Source organism: Apodemus sylvaticus, chromosome 7 (genome assembly GCF_947179515.1).
Source record: "Apodemus sylvaticus chromosome 7, mApoSyl1.1, whole genome shotgun sequence".
In the NCBI taxonomy this organism is placed as follows: domain Eukaryota; kingdom Metazoa; phylum Chordata; class Mammalia; order Rodentia; family Muridae; genus Apodemus; species Apodemus sylvaticus.
In genome coordinates this window covers 63,167,404-63,188,785 of record NC_067478.1, presented here as the reverse complement: position 1 = coordinate 63,188,785, position 21,382 = coordinate 63,167,404, and the positions used below count along the sequence as shown (strand labels likewise).

General features: G+C 41.3%; 1 protein-coding gene across 5 annotated transcripts in view; it reads right to left on the bottom strand.

Annotated features, from left to right (window-relative positions):
* The window catches only part of Trip4 (thyroid hormone receptor interactor 4), a 57,619-nt gene that overhangs the window by 3,774 nt on the left and 32,463 nt on the right, over positions 1-21,382 (bottom strand). For 2 of the 5 annotated variants that reach the window (XM_052187989.1, XM_052187993.1), the window contains 2 exons: positions 20,884-20,975; positions 3,749-3,851 (listed from right to left, as the gene is read on the bottom strand). In XM_052187989.1, the coding sequence (XP_052043949.1) occupies positions 3,749-3,851; positions 20,884-20,975 (195 nt within the window). Of the gene's footprint in view, positions 1-3,748; positions 3,852-9,466; positions 9,573-20,883; positions 20,976-21,382 lie in introns of those variants that run through there. The other 3 variants (XR_007978785.1, XM_052187991.1, XM_052187990.1) reach the window with 3 other exon arrangements.

Sequence of the window (21,382 nt, the reverse complement as noted above, 5' to 3'; positions counted from 1 at the left end):
AAGTAAAAGGAACAGAAAAACAGCCAGAAAGATTAGTAAAATACAATTTGTGTGTTGGTGTGGTGTCTCACACCGCAAGTGTAACTCTTTAGGAAGTGAGGCAGGGGGGTCTTGAGTTCAAGGTCAATCTAGGTTTTACAATGCAGCTGAAGTCAGCTTAGATCACACAATAAGACCCTAGAGATTCTATCTCAAAAAATGAAAACCCAGTGGCTGGAGAGATTGCTCAGTGGTTAGGAGTACTGGCAGCTCTTTCAGAGGACCCAAGTTCAATTCGCAGCACTCACATGGCAGCTCACAACTACCTATGACTCCAGCCATACTTTGAGTATGAGACAGCCATGTATGTACGTATATATGTTCCAGAGGATCTGATACCCTTACACAGACATATACATGTAGTCAAAACACCAATGCACATAAAAATAAAAATAAAGCTTAAAAAATAAAACAAACAGGGCTGGAGAGATGGCTCCGCAGTTAAGAGCACGGCCCACTCTTGCAGAGGTCCTGTGTTCAATTCCCAGCACCCACATGGTGACTCACAACCATCTGTAATGGAATCTGATGCCCTCTTGGCAAACAGCAACAGTGTACTCACATACATACATACATACATACATACATACATACATACATTCATACATACATACATTAATCTTTAAAAACAACAACAAAACTCACAAACCCAAATAGCCATTCCACCCTGCCTAGTGTGATCTTGGAAACAGGGTCAGGCCTGGTTAGTACTTGGCTGGGAAACCACCTGAGAATACCCAGTGCTGTAGGCTTAAGTCAATTAATTAAATCCAAACCCTAAAAACTTTCCTAAACCTGATTACTCAACCACAAAATCAAATGGGGTGGGGGGTGGGGAGAACCCTTGAAATTATAGCTAACATGTGCTTTCTATAGACCAAGTACACCAAGTCATTTAATCGACTAATTAAAATACTAATTGTCTCTGTATTTGTGGAGCTTTGGCTTTAGAATCCTCACAAATATTAAACTCCATATGTATTAATGTGAGTCCCTTACATAAAATGGTATGAGGCTTACATGCATTCTACATTTGCTTGTATAATTTAAATTCTCTATAGATTGTCATACTTGATACAATACAATGCAAAAACTTTGTGAATAATTTTTGTTTTTTGTTTTTTAAAGATCTACTTTCATTTTATGTGAGTGTTTTTGCCTGTGTGTATGCCTATGTACTGCATGTGTGTTTGGTGCCCACAGAGTCCATAAGAAAGTGTCAATTTCCCTGGAACTGGAGTTACAACTTTGAGCTCTCAAGTGGTGCTGGGAATGGAACCTCTGTACACGCAAGAGCTCTTAAGTCAGCCAGGTGTTGTCACAAGTCTTGAATCCCAGTACTTGGGAGGGATTAAAGAAAGCAGACTTATGTCATCAATCTGTGAACTCTTAACAACCCACCACCTTTTCATATCTGTAGCATCTAACCACATGACTATTAAAAGCAGCAACTCTTAAGCCAACCAGGTTGATTAAGCAAGGAACTAAGCTTATTACAGAAGAGGCAGACAGTATGATTACCTTAAACCTTATCTTTTATCTTACATTGTATGTATGTATGTTCTATGTATATATATGTGTGTATATACACACATATGCAATGTGTGTATATGTTCATGCATGACATTGTAACGCTGTGTACATGTAATCAGAGGGACATCTTGCAGGACTCAATTCTTTCCTTCTACCAACTAGAGATGGGACTTGAGTTTTCAAGCTTGTCAGTAGCACCCTTACCAGCTGAGTCACCTCTATATCCTGGAGCCTAGTTTTTCTAAGATGTGGATTCTAAGCTTGGCATTATTGTATACATCGATAATCTTGGCATTCTGGAGGTAGAGGCAGAAAGGTTGGAGTTCAAGGTCATCCTCAGCTATTCAGAGAGTTTATGGTCAGCCTGGGCTACCTAAGACTGTCACAAAGACTTGGGGCTAATAGAGTGAACATATCGCACATTCTTTTCATAGAGTAGTAATAATGTTTAATTTTTTGCGTTTCACCAATATTTTACATTTAATACCTAAAGCATTTCAGTATTCAACCACATCTATAATCTCAACACTTAAGAGAGTGAGGCAGGAGAATTGCTGTGATTCTATGCCAGTCTGGGCTACACAGTGAGACTCTGTCTCAAAACAAAACAAAACTTATCAAATCATATAAAACAGATGAGCAAGAAGTTACTAGGGGAAAAGTGTTAGTCGTGATTCCTGTAACTTTCATAGAGATTTTCATGTGTTTTGTAAGATATAATGCAATAAGTTTTTAAAATTTGGGGCTGGAGAGATGGCTCAGTGGTTAAGAGCATTGGCTGCTCTTCCAGAGGATGGGGATCAATTCTCAGCATCCACATAGCAACTCATAACTATCTGTAACTTGAGCTCCAGAGGATCTGATACCCTCACACAAACACACATTCAGACAAAACACCAATGCACATAAAATAGATTCGGGCTGGCCAGCAGATCAGGTTCAAAGCTATTGTAGCTATTGGGGACTATAATGGTCACATTGGTCTTGGTGTTAAACGCTCCATTGCCATCTAAGAGGCCATCATCTTGGCCAAGCTCTCTTCATCCCAGTGTGCAGAGGCTACTGGGGAACAAGATTGGCAAGCCCCACACTGTTCCATGCAAGGTGACAGGCCGATGTAGCTCTGTGCTAGTCTCATCCCTGCCCCCAGAGGCACTGGCATTGCCTTCGCTCCTGTGCCCAAAAAAGTTACTGATGATGGCCAGTATTGGTGACTGCTACACATCAGCCAGACGCTGCACTGCCACTCTGGGCAACTTTGCCAAGGCCACCTTTGATGCCATCTCCAAGACCTACAACTACCTGACCCCCAACCTTTGGAAAGAGACTGTGTTCACCAAGTCTCCTTACACTGATCATCTTGTGAAAACCCACACCAGAGTCTCTGTTCAAGGACCCAGGCTTCAGCTGTGGCTACCTATCACATAAGGGTTTTTATAGAAGAAAAATAAAGTGAATTAAATCTGTTTAAAATGGGGTTAGAGAGATGGCTCAACAGTTAAGAGCACTGACTGCTCTTCTAGAGATCCTGAGTTCAATTCCCAGCAACCACACAGTGGCTCACAACCATCTGTAATGAGATCTAATGCCCTATTCTGATGTGTCTGAAGAGAGTGACAGTGTACTCATATGAAATACAGTGTACAGTATTTAAAAATAAATAAAGAGCCAGGCGTGGTGGCATACTCCTGTAATCCCAGCACTTGGGAGGCAGAGGCAGGTAGATTTCGGAGTTCGAGGCCAGCCTGGTCTACAGAGTGAGTTCCAGGACAGCCAGGGCTACACAGAGAAAGCCTGTCTTGAAAAACAAAAAACAAAACAAAACAAAAAAAAAAAAAAAACCAAAAAAAAATTAAATAAAAATATTGAGACAGCAGCTCATGAGCCTCAAACTGGCCTTCCAGATTTGAGACAAGGTTTGATTGTAGCAGAACAGGAGGCTGCCCTGGAAATCCCTCATTCTCTTTGAGAAATGTCAAGCATCCTTTGTTTATGAGGCTGATTTCTACTACAGGAAGCCAGAGATAGCATGTACTCCCATGATAACCATGTGATAGTGTGATAACCATGGACTTCTGATAAACATATGCTATTGATAAACATAATATTCCCAACACCAAGGAGGACATTGAACACAAAAGAACGGCATTTGAGATCATCAAAGATGATGACTTACAGATTTTAGGATTTCCTTTAATAGGGAACTTCACAACCATTTCCTGGGGATTTTTGCAGATGAAAACAAATGAAGAGTCAGACTCTTGACTGATGTCCGGAAACTGAAAGAAAAAAATTCAGGCTAGTTGGGTCAAATCTGTCATTTTAAAAAGAACAAGGATCAGTCCAGACTTTGCCTCAACCCTGATAACAATGCTCTCCAGTTCACAGACCAGGAGGACTGTGCTCAACAAACAAGAACAGAACCCTACCTTTCTGCAGCTCTTAATATGGGAGTACATGCTATCTCTGGCTTCCTATAATAGAAATCAGCCTCATAAACAAAGGATGCTTGACATTTCTCAAAGAGAATAAGAACTGAATATTCTTTTAACACAAGCAATCATGAGAGTCTCAGCTCTCCTGGAATGTTGGGCAGTACCCTAGGTTCAACTCAATGGAAGTTCTGGAAGACTTAAGGAAATTAAAGCATTTATGGAAATTCGGTCAGAAACAGTACACAACCCTGTTCTCACTAAGAGAAAGGAAGATGGCTTATTTTAAAAGGTTTGAGCATGTAAAGGCTGTTCAGCGGGGTACATTCCAGACCTGCTTAGGGGAGTAAGTGATAGAATTTTCTGAAAAAAAATCATGCCACAAAACAAATTTTCTTAAGTAAGAGTGGTATTTTTTTTAAATTTTTTTATGCAAAAGCAGACATGTAACCTAAAGTAAGACTCTGCTAGCTACATAATAACAAGTTAGGGAACTATTATGGATTAGCAGAAATGTTCTTTGGCAATGTCCAAATGATCTGATGTTTCATTATTTTGTAGTTAGGATGTCTAACATATAGCATGCTTGAGAAGTGGCTGAGAGGCATCTTGGTTACACTTAATTACCATGAAAGCTCTTTTCCCAGTAACTGCCATGAAAAACAGAACTTTATTTTCTTAGTCACCTTTTAAGACCTAACCTCTCAGAATCTGAAAGTCCCCCCCACCACGCCCCCAGACAGGGTTTCTAGCTCTGGCTGTCATCGAACTCACTCTGTAGACCAGGTTGGCCTCGAACTCAGAAATCTGCCTGCCTCTGCCTCCCAAGTGCTGGGATTAAAGGCATGCACCACCACTGCCTGGCAGAATCTGAAAGTATTAAGAAAGTAAGAATAACCGAGAGTCTGGCTGGGCATGGCGACTCATGCCTGTAGTCTAGCAGCTGGGAAATGGAGGTAGGGGGTGATGCACTCAAGGCCAGCCTGGGATATGCAGGAAGTTTGAGGCCAGTCTAAGCTACACATGACAAAAATCAGGGCTGAAGAAGCTTTAGCACAAGTCTTTAATCCCAGCACTGAGAAGGCAGAGACAGGTTGGCCTCTGTGAGTTCGAGGCCAACATGGTCTACATTGAGCGCTCTGGTCTAGCCAGAACTACATAGTGAAACATGTACTCAACATGTTTCATGTACTCTACATGTCCTCAACCAAGCAAAGCAAAATAAAACAAGATAAATCCTAACAGTTCAAATTAGACAGAGAAAAACTAATTTTAAAAGTTAGAATATTCAAATTTGTCTATAACTAATAATAGAAACATAAATACTCAAATTTATTTATTGACCACACTGATAACCATAAGTGATGCTGTGGAAAACCAAAGGGGATTCCGCAGTTCCTTGGTCCTATGCATACATCATGACTGTAAGTGAGGCAGTGTGGCATGTATATTGAGACAATATAAACTCAGTATCAAGTATCACAACAAATAACATACTCACTAACAAAATGAAAATATCCACAGTAGAGAAGCTGGGAGGATGGATCAGGAGGCACACTGAGTCGAGTGGGACAGAGACCCATGCAGCTCACTGGCTAAGCAGCCCAGTTACATCTGTGAGCTCCAGATTCTGAGGGTTACTTCTCAGAAAGCTGAAGAGGAACTGAAGAAGACTACCAATGTGTGTAGGCCAAGTGACAAGATCCTGTGAGCTAGTTCTTGCCTTCTACCCTGACTCAGGGCACAGGCTCTTGTTACTTCTGTTGCTGCACTGCATTCATAAGTTTCTTCTCTCTTCTCATCTTAGGAATACTGGCGCTGTGACTGTAGATGTGAGCCACCACATGGGACATTTTCATGTAGTGATAGAATTCAGGTGATCGTGATTGTGTTGCAAGCCTCTTCCCTATGTATGTATGTATGTATGTTTGTTTGTTTGTTTGAGACAGGGTCTCTCTACATAGCCCTGGCTGTTCTAGCACTCACTATGTAGAATAGGTTGGCTTCCAAATCACAGAAGTCCATCTGCTTCTGGAGTGCTGGGATTAAAGATGTGTACCTCCACACCCAGTTATTTTTAATCTGCTATAGAATTATTCCTGTAAAGGTCACTGCTGACTTCCATGTTGCTAAATTAGATGATCAACTCTTGGTTTTTATCTTAATTGTGCTGTCCTGAAGAATTTGACAGGTTTTCTCTGCCTCTCCAGTAAATGCTGGAATTAAATTAGGGATGTGCTATCACACCTGGCTAGCCCATTTATTTAGCATATATATTTTTATTGTTTTAGGGATCAAACCCAAAGCCTCCCATATGGTAAACAAATGCTCTAGCATTGAGCTACATCCTTAGCCTGATAGAAATGTCTATTGCTCTGCCTTAAACATGACTCCCACTTAACTTCTAGGGTAACATTTTCTTCCTAGTTTTCCTACTTTCCTCGCTGTTTTTCATCTTCCAGCCTTAGCTGCATTTACAATCTTGTTGCTCTCCTTCAGTGTAATAGAAATCTATCTGCAAAGATTTTCCAAGGTCCTGGAAATGCAAATCAAAACACAAGGACGATGATTCAGCAGGGCAAGGTACTTGCTGCTAAGTCTGATGCCCTGAGTGTCAATACACACAGAAGGAAAGGACAATGCCAGATAAAGTTGTTCTCTGACTTCCAAGCATACACTGTGACACAGGCCCCAGGACATTCCCACGCACAAGGAATATGAAAAAAATACACACACACACACACACACACACACACAAATACACACATCCAGGCACACATAAACCGCCACAGTAACATTTCATACTAAGATGGTCTAAATGGGGCAAAGGTATGAGGAGACAGACCTTCTGCATTGCTGATGTAAACGTAAAGTGACACAGCCATAGTGGAAAATAGTTTGAAGCCTCCTCAAAAGGTTCAGCAGAGAATTATCATTATCCCCAGCAACAGAAAAGAAATTAAAAGAATCTCAAATGGGTATTTGCACACTAATGTTCTAAGCAACACCAACAGTGCTGAAACAGCTAAATAAAAAATATGAAGAATTTAGCTCCAGAGTATTTTCCAGGCTGAGAAAGACAGGAAATGCTAAGACATTCTACAACATGAGAAAACTATGAAAACATGGCAAATGAAATAAGACACAAAAAGACAAATTCTGCATGATTCTATTTAAAAAGATTCTTAGAACAGGCAAAGCCACACGAATAGGATGTAAAACCAGATGCAATTAGCTGGCTAAGAGGGTAAAGGCACTTAGCAAGCAAACCCACACAAAGGCAGGGAAGCTGAGTGTGTGCTGCACACCTCTGATACCGGCACTTAGAGGCAGAGGCAGGTGGATCTTTATGAGTCCCAGGCCTACCTAATTTATATAGAGAATTCCAGGATACAGGCTGCCAAACCTCCACACATACGCCATGACTTACATGCAAGCACACATGGTGGAAGGAGGAGAGAGGACGGGAGGAAGGAAGGAGGAGGAGCTGGAGAGACAAGACCTAAGTTTGGCTCCTAGCACCAAGGCAGCACACAACTGCCTGTAACTCCAGCTCCAGGGTATCAGACATCCTGAACCCTGTACATAGGTGGTACATGAATGTAAAATCAGAATTTTAAAAAGAAAAGAAACATTTTAAAAAATGAAAATAAATAGCTGGGCATAGTTTAATTCTAGCACTAGGAAAGCAAGTGATCTCTTCAAGTTTGAGGCCAGCCTGGTCTAAGACAGTGAGTTCTAGGACAGCCAGAGCTACATAGTGAGACCCTTTCTCAAAAAACCAACCCCCTTTCCCCCAACACAAAAAGTGAAATAGTATTTATATCAGGGACTGAGAGGGGAGAGGGAACAAGTAATAATTTAATAGGTGCCAGTTGGTGGTTAGAATTCTAGACAGTGATGGTAATTATACTCCATTATGAGTATACTTTAATGTCACTGAACCATAACACATAAATGTGCTTAAAATGGAAAAGTCTATCTTTGTTTTGTTTTTCAAGACATGATTTCTCTGTATAGTCCGGCTGTCCTGGAACTAACTCACTCTGTAGACCAGGCTGGCCTCGAACTCAGAAATCTGACTGCCTCTGTCTCCCAAGTGCTGGAATTAAAGGCATGTGCCACCACTGCCTGATGGAAAAGTCTATCTTATATAAGGTTTAACACAATAAAAAGACAAATTTAAAAATTAAAGTTAGGAGCCAGAGAGCTTGGTTAGGGGATGAAGGGTACCTTTTGCTCTTTCAGAGGACTAGAATCTGTATCCAGCACCAATATCAGGCAGCTCAACTGCCTGTAACTCCAGCTTCAGGAGGTCTGATGCCCCCTTCTGGCCTCTATAGTCACCTGCACACACATGACATACTCATGTATAAACAAACATTTAAAAAATATTTCTCAGGGGCTGGAGAAATGGCTCAGAGGTTAAGAGCACTGACTGCTTTCCAGAGGTCCTGAGTTCAATTCCCAGCAATGGAGCCTTATAACCATCTGTAATGTGATCCGACACCCTCTTCTGGTGTGTCTGATGATATACACTGTACTCATAAATAAATAAACCTCTAAAAAATCAAATATAAAAAAATAAATAAAATTTCTCTAATGTTCTGTGAAACTCAAGATAACAACTCAAACAAGCAATAGAATGAATATTTAAACATAATCTAAAGATACACTAATTTGATATTTATGTGCTGAGAAATAATGGTAGAAAAACAAGGTTTTTATTTTCCATAGTTAAAGTGTTTCCAAAACAGAAAAAAACATTTCATGTGGCTAGTAAGAACACTGCAATTCAGAAGAGAACAGTCTCATGTCTACGTAAAGAAGATCCAGGCACCATGGGTTAGTCTTGTGTAGTATGACAAGCACAATGCAAACTGTGTACCAAGGCTACAGGAACTTATTTGATACAGCCACTAGTGAGGTCTGCCAAAAATAGCTATATTCATGTGAATTTGAATTAATTTTTGGCATTTTCATGTCCAGAAAGCTTTTATATTGCTAAATTTCTCTAAATCCCACATTCACTTTCATATCCCCAAAAGGAGGAGGGGCTGTGACCCAAAGCTTCCTACAATGTTTTAAAGCCCTATTGTTGGTACTCTGTCTGGACTCCACCCCCACAGTTGCCTGGCCCACTATAAAAAGGGATGCTTGGCTCCTCCTCCCTCTCTTCCTCCCTCCCTCTCTCTTCCTCCCTCTCCCTCTCCCTCACTCTCTCCTCTTGCTCCCCCTGTCTCCCCATTCCCTTCCCCCCTCTCTCCACATGGTCATGGCTGGCCTCTACTTCTCTACTCTCTCCCTCTCTCTCCCTTTCTCCACCTCTACTACCCTCTTAACTTCCCTCCCCATGCCCTGAACAAACTCTATTCTATACTCTACTGTCCTGTGTCTGGTCCCTGAGGGGGAAAGGATGCCCCAGCATGGGCCTGCTGAGGCACCCCTTCCCCCATACTTACCTCACATTTCTTTCTCTTTTTATGATCACACCTATTACATGGCTTCATCTTGTTCTTCCTTCAGGACTTCATTCAAATGTCAATTCTGACATCTCTCCCAACCCTGCTATTTAAAAATCAGCGGTTGAGTGCTTGCCAAGTATGCACAAGGCTCTGGCTCAATAACCAGCACCAACAAAAATAAATAATGAAAACAAAAGGAAATCACAACACCAATTACCCTATAAATTTAGCACTTTGAACTTCTTTCCTACCTTATCTTTTTCCTTAGTACTTACCGTGATCTGATAACATATAAATTATTTATATTTTTGCTTCCCTTTACTAAGATGAAAGCTTCAAAAGGGCAGACATTCCCACACCCACCCCTGGAGGGAGGGCTCGGAGAGGGTTCAGTGCCTAAGAGCATCTGCTGTGAACGAAACAGGGCTCAAGAATGGGAATCTTCAAGTTCAATGGGAAATGGTCTCAGAAAGTAAGGAGATTGACAGAGGAAGAAATCAGACGTCCTCTGCCCGTCTCTCTGCTAGGACCAGACACAACATACATTAGGCAATCAATGAATAGTTGTTGAATACTGTTGATACCTTCCCATTAGCTGGGATCATGGACCTTTTACCACAACTTCCACTGAACTTGAGAGTGTTCACAAGAAACAGAAATGAGGAACAAAGCAGCCACAGAAGGAGGCCTATCTATAAGGGGCGTGATTACTGGCCCTCATCACATACACTAAAGAGAAGTCCATTAGGATAAGTCGTGTATGTCCAAAGAATAGATAGCCCTTGAGGTCTGGACACTAAAGACTAGATTACACACTAAGTGATACTTAGTTGGCCCTGGTAATGTGGGTCTCTAATCCCAGCTTCTGGGAAGGTTGAGGCAGGCAAGCACAAATTCAAGGCCTGCCTGGGCTACAGAGAGAGTTCAAAGAGAGCCTGGGAAACTTACTGAGACGGTATTAAAATAATGTATAAGTAAGGCTGGGATATAGCTCAAAGGTGATCAATCAGCATGCACAACACCCTTGGGTCAATGCACAACACTGTGCAGGGGAAAAAAGGCTTTGTATCTTTGGTCTGAGATTTACAAAGAAGCAAATGCAGCAGGCTCAGCAAGAATCAAGTCTCGAGGGTGATGAAGAGCACAAATAAGCTCTAATGTCACATCCAGTTTAGATGCTAAGTAAAGGGTCACTGACAGAGCATAATAAACAGGGCAGGAAATATGAGCTTTACAATTAAGGAACAATCCAAATTTGGCCACAGATTCTGGCAGGTGCTTTTGTTTTGGTCTATAGAGACTTCTATCATGAGTCCCAGCCTGAGGAGCAGTAGAGGTGAGCCTACCTCTCTTTCATGCCTCCTAACTTTCATAGCTGTCTAACACAACAGGTAATTTAACTGCCAAACAGCTATTTCTTCTCCTCCCAGGGGAAAATGTTCACTAGTCATTTAGAAAACATTTCTTTTGTCATTTTCCAAACAGAGAGGATAAAGGTTAGTACCTTTTGGCAACTGCTATTGATTTAGAGCCAAATAAAAATTTCTGTCCAACTTGGCAAGGCCCCACTTCATCCTTGTGCTAAAACAATCAGTAACTCCTTAATAACATCACTCTTCCCAACAGATGCCAAGGAGAATTGTATATATACACATCACACTGTGTGTGTGTGTGTGCGTGTGAGAGAGAGAGAGAGAGCGAGAGCGCACATGTGTTCCCATGTCTGTGTGTGTAGTGGTGGTAACTGAAACAGAGCCTTGCGCATGCTATCCAAGCATTATCTCTAGCCTATGACTTATAAAATATTTTTCCTGTCTCCTGATGACAAATAGCAAAAGCAAACACTTAAGAAACAATTCATTCCCCTACCCCCACATATGTAGCTGAGCACAGCTTGGTCTTCATGCAGGTCCCCCAACAACTGGAGCAGGGGCTGTTCCTGACTCTGTTGCCTGCCTGTAGAACCCGTTCCCCTAACTGGACTGCCTTGTCTGGCCTCAGTGGGAGAGGATGCACCTTGTCCTGCAGTGATTTGATGAGCCAGGATGGGATGATACCCAGGGATCTCCCTCTTCTCAAAGAAGAGGAGGAGGGAATGAGGGAAGAGCTGTGTATGGGGGGCTGGGAGGAGAAGGGGAACTGATAATGGGATGTAAAGTAAGTAAATAAATGAAAAAAAGAGAAAACAACTCACAAGAACATATGTTTTTCGGGGGGGGGGGGTAGGGGCACAACTAGATAACATATGAATCAGGCTCTGAAATCTAGTTAGCTGAAACTGACTACAAGATTGAGGTGATGATGCACAGAAAGACAGTGTCTGATAAAGATGGCAGCCACAAGCACAGGAGTCTAAAGAAAAAGGGCGCCCAGACAGCAACTGCCCCTCTGACAAACACCACAGCTGTTAGGAGTAGCTATAAGCAAGACCTGTTTGTTTATTTGTTTTTGTTTCTCTGTGTAGTCCAGGCTGTCCTGGAACTCTCTCTGTAGACCAGGCTGGCCTCAGACCCACAGAGATTCATCTGCCTCTGCCTCCTACTTCTGGGATGACAGGCAGGTACCACCAACACCCAGAAAGATGTATTTTATATGTGTATGAAACTATTAAAGAATAAATAAATAAGCTGGGCGGTGGTGGTGCACACCTGTAATCCCAGCACTCTGGGAGGCAGAGGCAGGCGGATTTCTGAGTTCGAGGCCAGGCTGGTCTACAGAGTGAGTTCCAGGACAGCCAGGGCTATACAGAGAAACCCTGTCTTGAAATAAAACAAAACAAAAAGAATAAATAAATAATACTTTTAAAAGTAGTTCTCATTTACATTTTCCTTTAAAGCGGCTGATGATCCTAAAACTCTAGAGGTTAACACAGAAATAGCCTGAGCAACACAGCAAAGTCAGGCATGGATTCAAATGTCCCAACATCAGAAAGTGGAAGCAAGAGGATAAGAAATTCATGGGCAGCTTTGGCTAAATAGCAAGTAGGAGGCCATCAGACCTACAAGAGACCATGTCAATCCCACCAACCAACAAGCCTGACATCCTGAGGGATGGGACATTACCTTAACACTCTGGGTGTAGTCTTCATCCCAGTGCTTGTTATATAACAATTAATATTTAGTTCTTTTCTCTTGTTTCATTAGTACTTATTGACTACGTGGTTATATAATAAAAATTGAGAATAAATTTGTCACTTAGGCAACACAGAAGACTAGATGACAAACCGAGATGTCTTGAACAGATTGCCAGACAGTGAGGCCACAAGTCCTAGGTCAAGCAGCTCCCATCTCCTAAACCTTGATTTGTTCAATGAGTTTTCCTTAGGCAGGGTTCTTATCACCTTATTGCATCATAAAAACTTTCAAAGCACTCCTCCACATTTCCCATCTCACTAGAGAAGCAGTCCTTCCCTCAGTGCTCCATCATCCTGGGCAAGCTACTTTCCACTCCTATCTACGGCTGCTTCCTCTTTACTCACATGCTGTGGTTTTTGGCGTAAACCCAGTAAGTATGCTGTATGAGCACTGTACCACTGAATACAGCCTCTGGGGCAGTCAAAGCTACACAGAGAAACCCTGTCTCAAGAAAAGCATGATTCCTGGGCTGGAGATGGAACCAGGCTCCATTCCCAGCACCACATGGTGGCTCACAACCATCTGTAACTCCAGCTCCAGGGAGATTGATGGCCTCTGCATGATACCACAGGCATCAAGCAGTACCTACTCATACAGAATTTATCACATAGAGCATTTTAAAAAAAGTAGCACTGGGGCTCCAGAGATGGCTCAGTGGTTCAGAGAACTGGCTGTTCAATTCCCAGTACCCACATGACCGTTCATAGCTGTCTGTGACTCCAGTCCCAGGGGATCTGACTCCCTCACACAGACATACATGTACACAAAACACCAATGTACATAAAATAAAAATAAACTAATGTTTTTAAAAGTAGCACTGCTAGATAAGAGGGACATGTTTTTTAATCCCAGCACTTGGGAGGCAGAGGCAGGCAGGTCTCTGGGAGTACAAGACCAGCCTGGTTTATAGTGAGCTCCAGGCCAGACAGAGAAAGACCCATTCTCAAAAAACAGAACAACCCCCGGGCGGTCTACAAAGGATAGCCTAGTCTACAGAGTGAGTTCCAGAACAGCCAGGGCTATACAGAGAAACCCTGTCTCAAAAAAACCAAAATTAAAAAACAAAAAAACAAAACCCAAACAAAACAAAACAAAAAACAGAACAACCTCCCCTTAAAAGTGGTACTATTCCTTATTTCTCTGCATAATATTAAGTGGAATGTTTTCTCATTTTAAAGCATAAACACACACACACACACACAGTTATTCCTTAAACCATTTTCAAGTGGATACTTGATACTCAAATTGCAAGCAACAATAACAATAGTATGTTCTCACTATTACAAACTCTAATGAATGTTCTAGTCTTCCTAAACATTCTGACATAAATTCTCTCATTGAAGCAAACTGTGCTTGGAGGTTGTTAATGACAATTTCCCTCTTTGTTGGGTCTTAGATAACAGCCCTCAAGTTCTCTTAAAAATATTCCCAGGTATATGTACAGGCAAATTTTGCATTAGACGTTACAAACTGACAGAACAGTTTGACTTGTTTTTCAAGGCTAGATGTCCAATCATATATACTAAATGAGTCCTCTGTCACTGAGTCATACCCCTATTCCCTCACAGACTTTATTCATATATTATATATATGAATCATATACATATACACATACACACATACAGACACACACATACACACACACACGTTAGTATAAGACTATGTAGCCCATCTCGACCTGAACTCATTATGTAGCTCAGGAAAGTATGGAATGTAGTACAATTCCTGCCTCAGACTCCTGAGTATTAGAAAGAACCACTTCTCCCTGATTTCTTCACAGATTTAAAAACAGAATGTAAAAACTTGGCATTTTCAAGGCCAAGGCTTGGTTTGAACCTTGACCATTACTTCGTTCATGTTCTAGGTCTTTTCTTCTCAGATTCAGAAGATCCATCAGTGACAGAAGCTCACAGTTTCCACACAAAGTGGCTTCTGCAGTCTTTCTAACATCTATGCTGCTTAGATAGTTATAGGGTTTTTGTTTGGTTGGTTTTTGTTTTGTTTGTTTCAGAACAAGGTTTCTCTGTATAGCTCTGGCTGTCCTAGAAAGAACTAGCTCTGTGCACCAGGCTGGTATCCAACTCACAAGATCCACTTCTTCTACCTCCCTTGCTGAGTGCTGGGATTAAAAGCATGCCAGCCTGGTGCTTTGATGCTCTTAAAGAAGATGGAAGAAGTCATATTCTTCTTGCTAAGAGGACTGCAATTCTACTCTTGGTGTCAATTACTGGATAGGGGGACCCAACAGAATCTTTCTCAGAATAATTCCTTGAAGATAGGATCTGGTCTGTTACAAAAGCCTTAGCATCAAATAGACTAATAGTCAGAAAGCTGGCACAAGAGAAATGGATTCTGTTGGAAAGAAATAGAATAATCAATGACCTTGGAGATTTCAGACAAATCTGAATTTCTTTTGAAGGCAGGGATATAAATAGCACAAACAACACAGACCTGTAAAAACAAAGGGCACCAAGTCAACTCTACAGCTGAAATCTTGTTAGGTCTGGAGAACTGCTCACAACCACAGCTGCTAATGGTTATGGATTTGGCAATCAAAATGTCTTTGTTAGAAACAGTTTTAACTGCCTGGCTATTGAGGTTACAAACCCCAGCCTTGATGCATTGTCGCAGCCAGCATCCTCCTGCTGCTCTTGAGAGCTTACATCTGCTGCTGGCAGATAAAACGATGACAGACAGCAGGGGCTCCTTCCAGGGGAACCCAGGAGATGCTTGGAAAAGATGGCTCTCATCTACCTATCTCCCTGTCAGTCGGCATGCAGCCCTTTCTCTGTATTTCTTCCCTGTAAGGTTCATCCCCTGACATTAGTCAGAGGAGGGTTGAGGGTCTAGTGAGATTTTTTTTTCTGACACAAATTAGACATGCTGGATAAACTGGCTTTAAAAGATAAAAGGAAGATAAGTTCTTAAGCCTGTTCAGCACATACTTTTTAAAGGGCACTTACAATGTAATGCACTTGATTTTACTTTTTTGTTTTTTTGGGTTTTTTGGGGGGGGGGTGTCGTTACAAGACAGGGTTTCCCTAGCTGTCCTAGAACTTGAACTGTAGAACAGACTGGCCTCAAACTCAGAGAGCCACCTGCCTTGGCTTCCAAAGTACTGGGATTAAAAGTGCATACCACCATCGTATGGTGATTTTTATAACTATGAAACAAATCTTTCTGTTCTTATTCTTTTAAATATTTATTCAGGGATTTTATGTGTGGTGTATGCTCTGCATTGTATGCCTGCAGGCCAGAAGAGGGCATGAGAGCCCATTATAGGTGGTTGTGAGCCACTATGAGGTTGCCGGGACCTCTGGAAGAGCAGTCAGTGCTCTTAACCTCTGAGCCATCTCCCCAGCCCTCTGTTCTTATTCTTTTAAGAGAACGAAATGGTCAATGTAATATATTTAATTTATTAAAGATAGGGCAAGAATGTGATGTCAGAAATAAATTACCCAGTTTCTTCGTGGAAGGAAAATGTTAGCCACAGAAAGCTGAAGAATGTGGTCCAAGTCACATAGGAAGTTAGTGTCAGCTGAGAAAAAAAAGGGTGGCAGCTGCACGGTTTCCCAAGGAAAATGGACTTCAGTTGGTTGATAAGAATGGATGCTGAGATGCTGAAGATATGGGGCAGAAACTGTTTTCTGGATGGTTCTTTCTCAATAAACTGAACTTAGAGAGGATAAAAGAAAGCCTGGCATGTACATTCTAAATTGTGCATGCCAGGACTGCAGCTCTGTAGTATGTAAACAGGCAATGGATGTATGTAGAAGGGGAGAGGAAAGTAACTCAGTGGTAGACCGTTTGCCTAGTATGCACAAGGCCCTGGGTGCGATTGCTAATACCACTTCAGGGAGAAAAATGTTTAGGAACTCTATACCCTATTATCTATTTCTTGGAGAGCTTTAATTGATACTTGCATATTAAAGGCTCTATAGTAAACAAATCTGTTTAACCCAAAGATGTTTCATAGATGTGCACTAATTTTAGGGAATATCTACATGAAGTACTTTGTGAACTCCTAGAATAGGAAGATTACCCCATAATACCAAGAATTAGGTTAGGAATAGTAGAACATTTGCCTAGAAAAAGCGAGGCCCAAGGTTTAGTCTATAGTACCATGAAGTGAGAACTTTGATTTCGTTAAAAAAATAACAAGTCTTCATTTTAATCCCAGGTGCGGGATACAGAGCTGCTTCAGTTTGTCCATACTACCTGACTATGATTTCCCTCGTGCTCTAGCAGGAGTGTGATTTCACCAGCTACAGATAGAATCTGCAATTGTGTGACAATTCTGGGAACTTTTCAGAGGGTATATAACTGCTAGGGCCTCAAGAGACATGGTGGGTTGTTGGTTGGTCATAGTCTGTTAAGTATTCATGTGTAAAGAAGAAACAAAAAGAAATTAGATATTCTGACAGCAAAGATCAAACTTGCCCCAAGGAACTAAATGTCTCTAATCAGCTGGAAGAAGTTTAATGATCTTGTCGACCCCTGACTTTATTCAGGGATCTCTGTCTTTTCCTCTCTATTTGTTTTCTCTCTCTTATCTGGGGTTAGGTGATTGAAAGGGTGGAAGAAACGGGGTGGGGAAGGGGAGAAGAAACAAGAACCCACAAAGTAGCAACAGACTGGCTGCAGCACCATAAATCAAATCCTGAGATGTCTCCATGGTGAAGCAGTTGCTGCCGAAAGATGAGGACCTGAGTGTGAAGCCCTAAAGTTCAGGTGAAGCCAAACACAAAAGCCCCTGTAACACCAGCTCTTCTGGGGCGGGGTGCAGTGACAAGATCTGCACTGGTAATATAGCTTCAAGATGGGGAGCACTGACTGCTCTTCCAGAGGTCCTGATTCAATTCCCAACAACTACATGGTGGCTCACCAACATGTAAAGTGAGATCTGGTACCTTCTTCTGGTGTACAGGCATATATGCAGACAGATTAAAAAAAAGAAAAGTAACACGATCCTTTGGAATAGAAAGATGGTTCAATGGTTAAAAGAGCTTCCTGCTCTTCCAGAGGATCTAAGTTTGTCTCCTACTACGCAAGTTAGGTGGCTCACAACTGCCTATAACTTCAATTTCTGGAAATTCTGACACCTCTGGCTTCATAACTCATGGGTACATACTGCTATGTACACACACACATATACATGATTAAAAAAAATTACGCCAGAGATTGGTGGTGCATGCTTTTAATCGAAGCCCTGGGGAGCAGGCAGAGAGAGAGAGAGAGAGATATACCTGTCAGTTCAAAGCTACAGAGAGTTCCAGACCAGCCAGTGATATATAGTGAAGCCCTGTCTCAAATAAAAGCAAGTAAGATTAGTCTAATATCTACTCTGAATATAGTCATGTGATACTCTCAAACAAATAATAATAAAGTCACAGAAAAGCTGATGGCAATGGGAAAAGGGTATGAGACTTCAATGTTCATGAGACTATTTTGGACTAACTCCTCACATTTTGGTCTAAGTTCACCGCATACTTAAGAGCAGTGCATAAGGAGGGCTGCCAAGACCTCCATAAGGGAACATGTGGAGGATTATGGCATTCTACATTTTGTCCTCAGCGACCTCAATACGGTAAATCAAAAGTCAATATCCTTGAGAAAACAAGAGTTGTTAATTAGATTTCTAATGAGAGCAACTCTCCTCATATTCCTTAATACTATATTAAGAATACAATTTTCAATGTTATGGTCTGAATTTTAAAAATATTTCTTATACGTTCATGTGCTTGGTCATGTGGTCCCAAGCTACTGCTGGGAGGTTGTGAGGCGATAGATGGTGAATAGGGATCACTGAAGGTCAAGACTCTAACTGTGGTTCCTATTTCTCTGCCTCACGATCTGCTATGGGAAGCAGCAGGTTCAAGTTCCTGCTACTGAGAACTGGACATTACCTGCTATGCCTTTCCCACAGTGTCCTCTGATACCATCATCCTATCCCTTAAGGTAGTTTCTGTCAGGTATTGTAGCATAGCAAAGAGAAAACTAATTACTTATTTTCATGGCAGAAAGGAGGAGCATGACAGTAAAACAAACTAAGGGTAGAAAGGAAGCAGAAGAATAGGTCTAGAGCATGGAGATGAAAGCCTCCATGTTTCCAAGGCTTTGTCCAGGAATAGATTATATAGTAAGCACTATATAAGTAAGTAAAGAGTAGGAGCCAGTTATCCCACTGAAATGCATGCACCACACAGATGAGGATCCAGAAGAGACTGAGGAGGCAATGCTGAGAAAACTGCTGACAGTTCTGGGTGTTGGCAGCATGGCTTTAATAACTGCCTCTGGGAGGCTGAGGCAGGAGGATCAGATCATCTACAGCTAGGGATGGAGTTTGGTCTCTTATGCTATGAGAGACCCAGTGTTAAAAAACAAAACAAAACAAAACAAATAGAATTTGGTAGCACATACTTGGAAATCCCAGCATATGTGACCCTATCTTGAGAAGAGGAAGAAAAGAAGAAAAAACAAGCAAAATGAAAGCTAGGCTAGGTATGGTAGTGGCCACTGGATTCCTGGATCCAAGGCCTCTTCTGCCTTCTGTGGGTACTTTCTATATGTGGTGAACATGCATACAAGCAGGGAACACTCATTCATACACATAAAATAAAAATAAATAAAACAAACACCTCTAAAAAAATAATCCTAGACTTGTAAAGTTGAAGCAGGAAGATTGCAAGACCACCTTGGGTTATATAGGGACACCTGTCTCAAAAATCAAACCCAAAAGCAAAACCAAACAAAAACAAAAAACAAACTGATGAAAATATAAAGAAATCTAGGAAGATAAGAACTGCTGGCTATAATTTGTAAGGAAATCATTGAGGGGGTTGAATAGCTAAAAAACAGTAAATTAAAACAAAACAAAAACCATTCAGGATCTGGACATAATGGTACATGACTTTAATCTCAGCACTAGGGAGGCAGAATCAGGTAGAGCTCTGAGTTCAAGGCTAAACGGGTCTACACAGTAAGTTTCAGGACAGCCAGAGCTACATAGTAAGATCTTGTCTCGAAAAAGAAAGAGAACCTGAGCTCTCTGGGAGGCTGGGAGAGCCCTGTGCTGGAGAGTGTAAGTAGGATGCAGTGAGCCTGGGGTTTATCCAGCACAGTCAGGAGAATGTCTGGGCAAATGAATTTACTGAGAAAAATTAAGTTGCATGCACATTAGTGGAAGCCCTAATGCTTAAATTAACTGCTCAAAGAAATGGGAAATTGTAGACTTTTTCAGCTTCAAGGATGGATTTGGCTGTTTTGGAGTCCTGCCAGTCTGAGCCCAAACAAACTCTACATTTGAAGCATTTGCTAATGAAATTAAAGTTCTTTGGTGCCCTCTACTGTTCAACAGTATGTTCTGAGTCATGTCAATTTAATGTTTAGAGATTTAAAAAATTTTTTAATACATATATATGTTCATTTGTACACACATGTCTCCCAACATGGTGCAAATCAAACTAAGTTCAAACATACTGTCTACTGAGTTCAATAGTCTGGAAGAAATGCTTCAGAATAAGCCAAAACAGAGTATCCATGCTTACTGTCCACTCAAAATAGTACTTTAGGGTGTCTTCATTTTAAAAACACAAGCATATTTGTTTTGCTTTGCTTTGTTTTGTTTTTTTAAGAGCCTCACTACACAGCCCTGGCTGATCTGACACTTACTGTGTAGAGCAGGCTGGCCTCTAACTGACAGAAAGCTGCCTGCCTCTCTCACTCCGGGTATGTGCCATCAGGTCCAACCTAAAAGCAAAGTTGATGGAGACCTTACACTTCATTTCTTTGGACTTTGATTGCAGCTTTTCCCCCAGAAGTGGATGTGTGTCACTTCTCTATACACTGGAGGCCAAGCCATCTCTAAGTACTTCCGTTCCTGACCTAATCCTATTCTTTGCACCATTATACATTTGTTAAAATATTTCCAAATATAAATATAAATAATATTTAGCAGGGGTGGTGGTTACATGCCTGAAATCTCAGAACTCAAGAGGCAGAGGCAAGAGGGTAATCAAGAATTCAAGGGCTATACATAGTTCCAGTTCATCCTGGGACATGGCTGAAAACAGAACACTGCAGGGTTCAATACAGCACTCTCCCCTTGAAGGCAGGACTGTGAATTTGAAGCAAGCCTGAGTTATGCCTGAAGAGGGTGTGTGTCAGTCCTTTCTTCTCATGTTTAAATTACTAGCACCTTACTGTTTTCAGTCTGTTAGGAGGACCTAGAGCCAGTTAAAACAGAAAGCAAGCATCTGCCCACAAGAACTCAATACGCACCTGCTCCTGAAATTGTTTCTGGGACAAGCAATCAATAAGGTCCACACAGCCCAGAAGACAACCTGATGGATAGTCATTTGGAAATTCCACATCTGAACAGAAAACAACAAAAGGACTAGATAAATCTCTTCTCTGTGACCCTGAAACTTAAGAATCTGCTTTCAATTTTGAACATGTAACACTTTCCTTCATCTATTTGTAGAAGCAAAGGAAAACATGGAAGTTTTTATATGGCACAACGGCTTATATTTTAATGAGAACCTAACAAGTGACTAGCTTAGTTTACTATCTATATGCTAAACTTGGTAGCTTTTACTATAGAAAAACCCTCCATTTACCATCAAGGCTCAAGGAATCTATCAGTTAATTCTGAACAAATTAATTCTAGTATAGTCAGATTAGAGTTTGGTGGTGTGATGGTTAGTTTTAACTCTCAACACAACCTACAATCACGGAGGAAGAGTCTCAGTGAGAAAGAGGTCGTTAACATTAGGTTGGC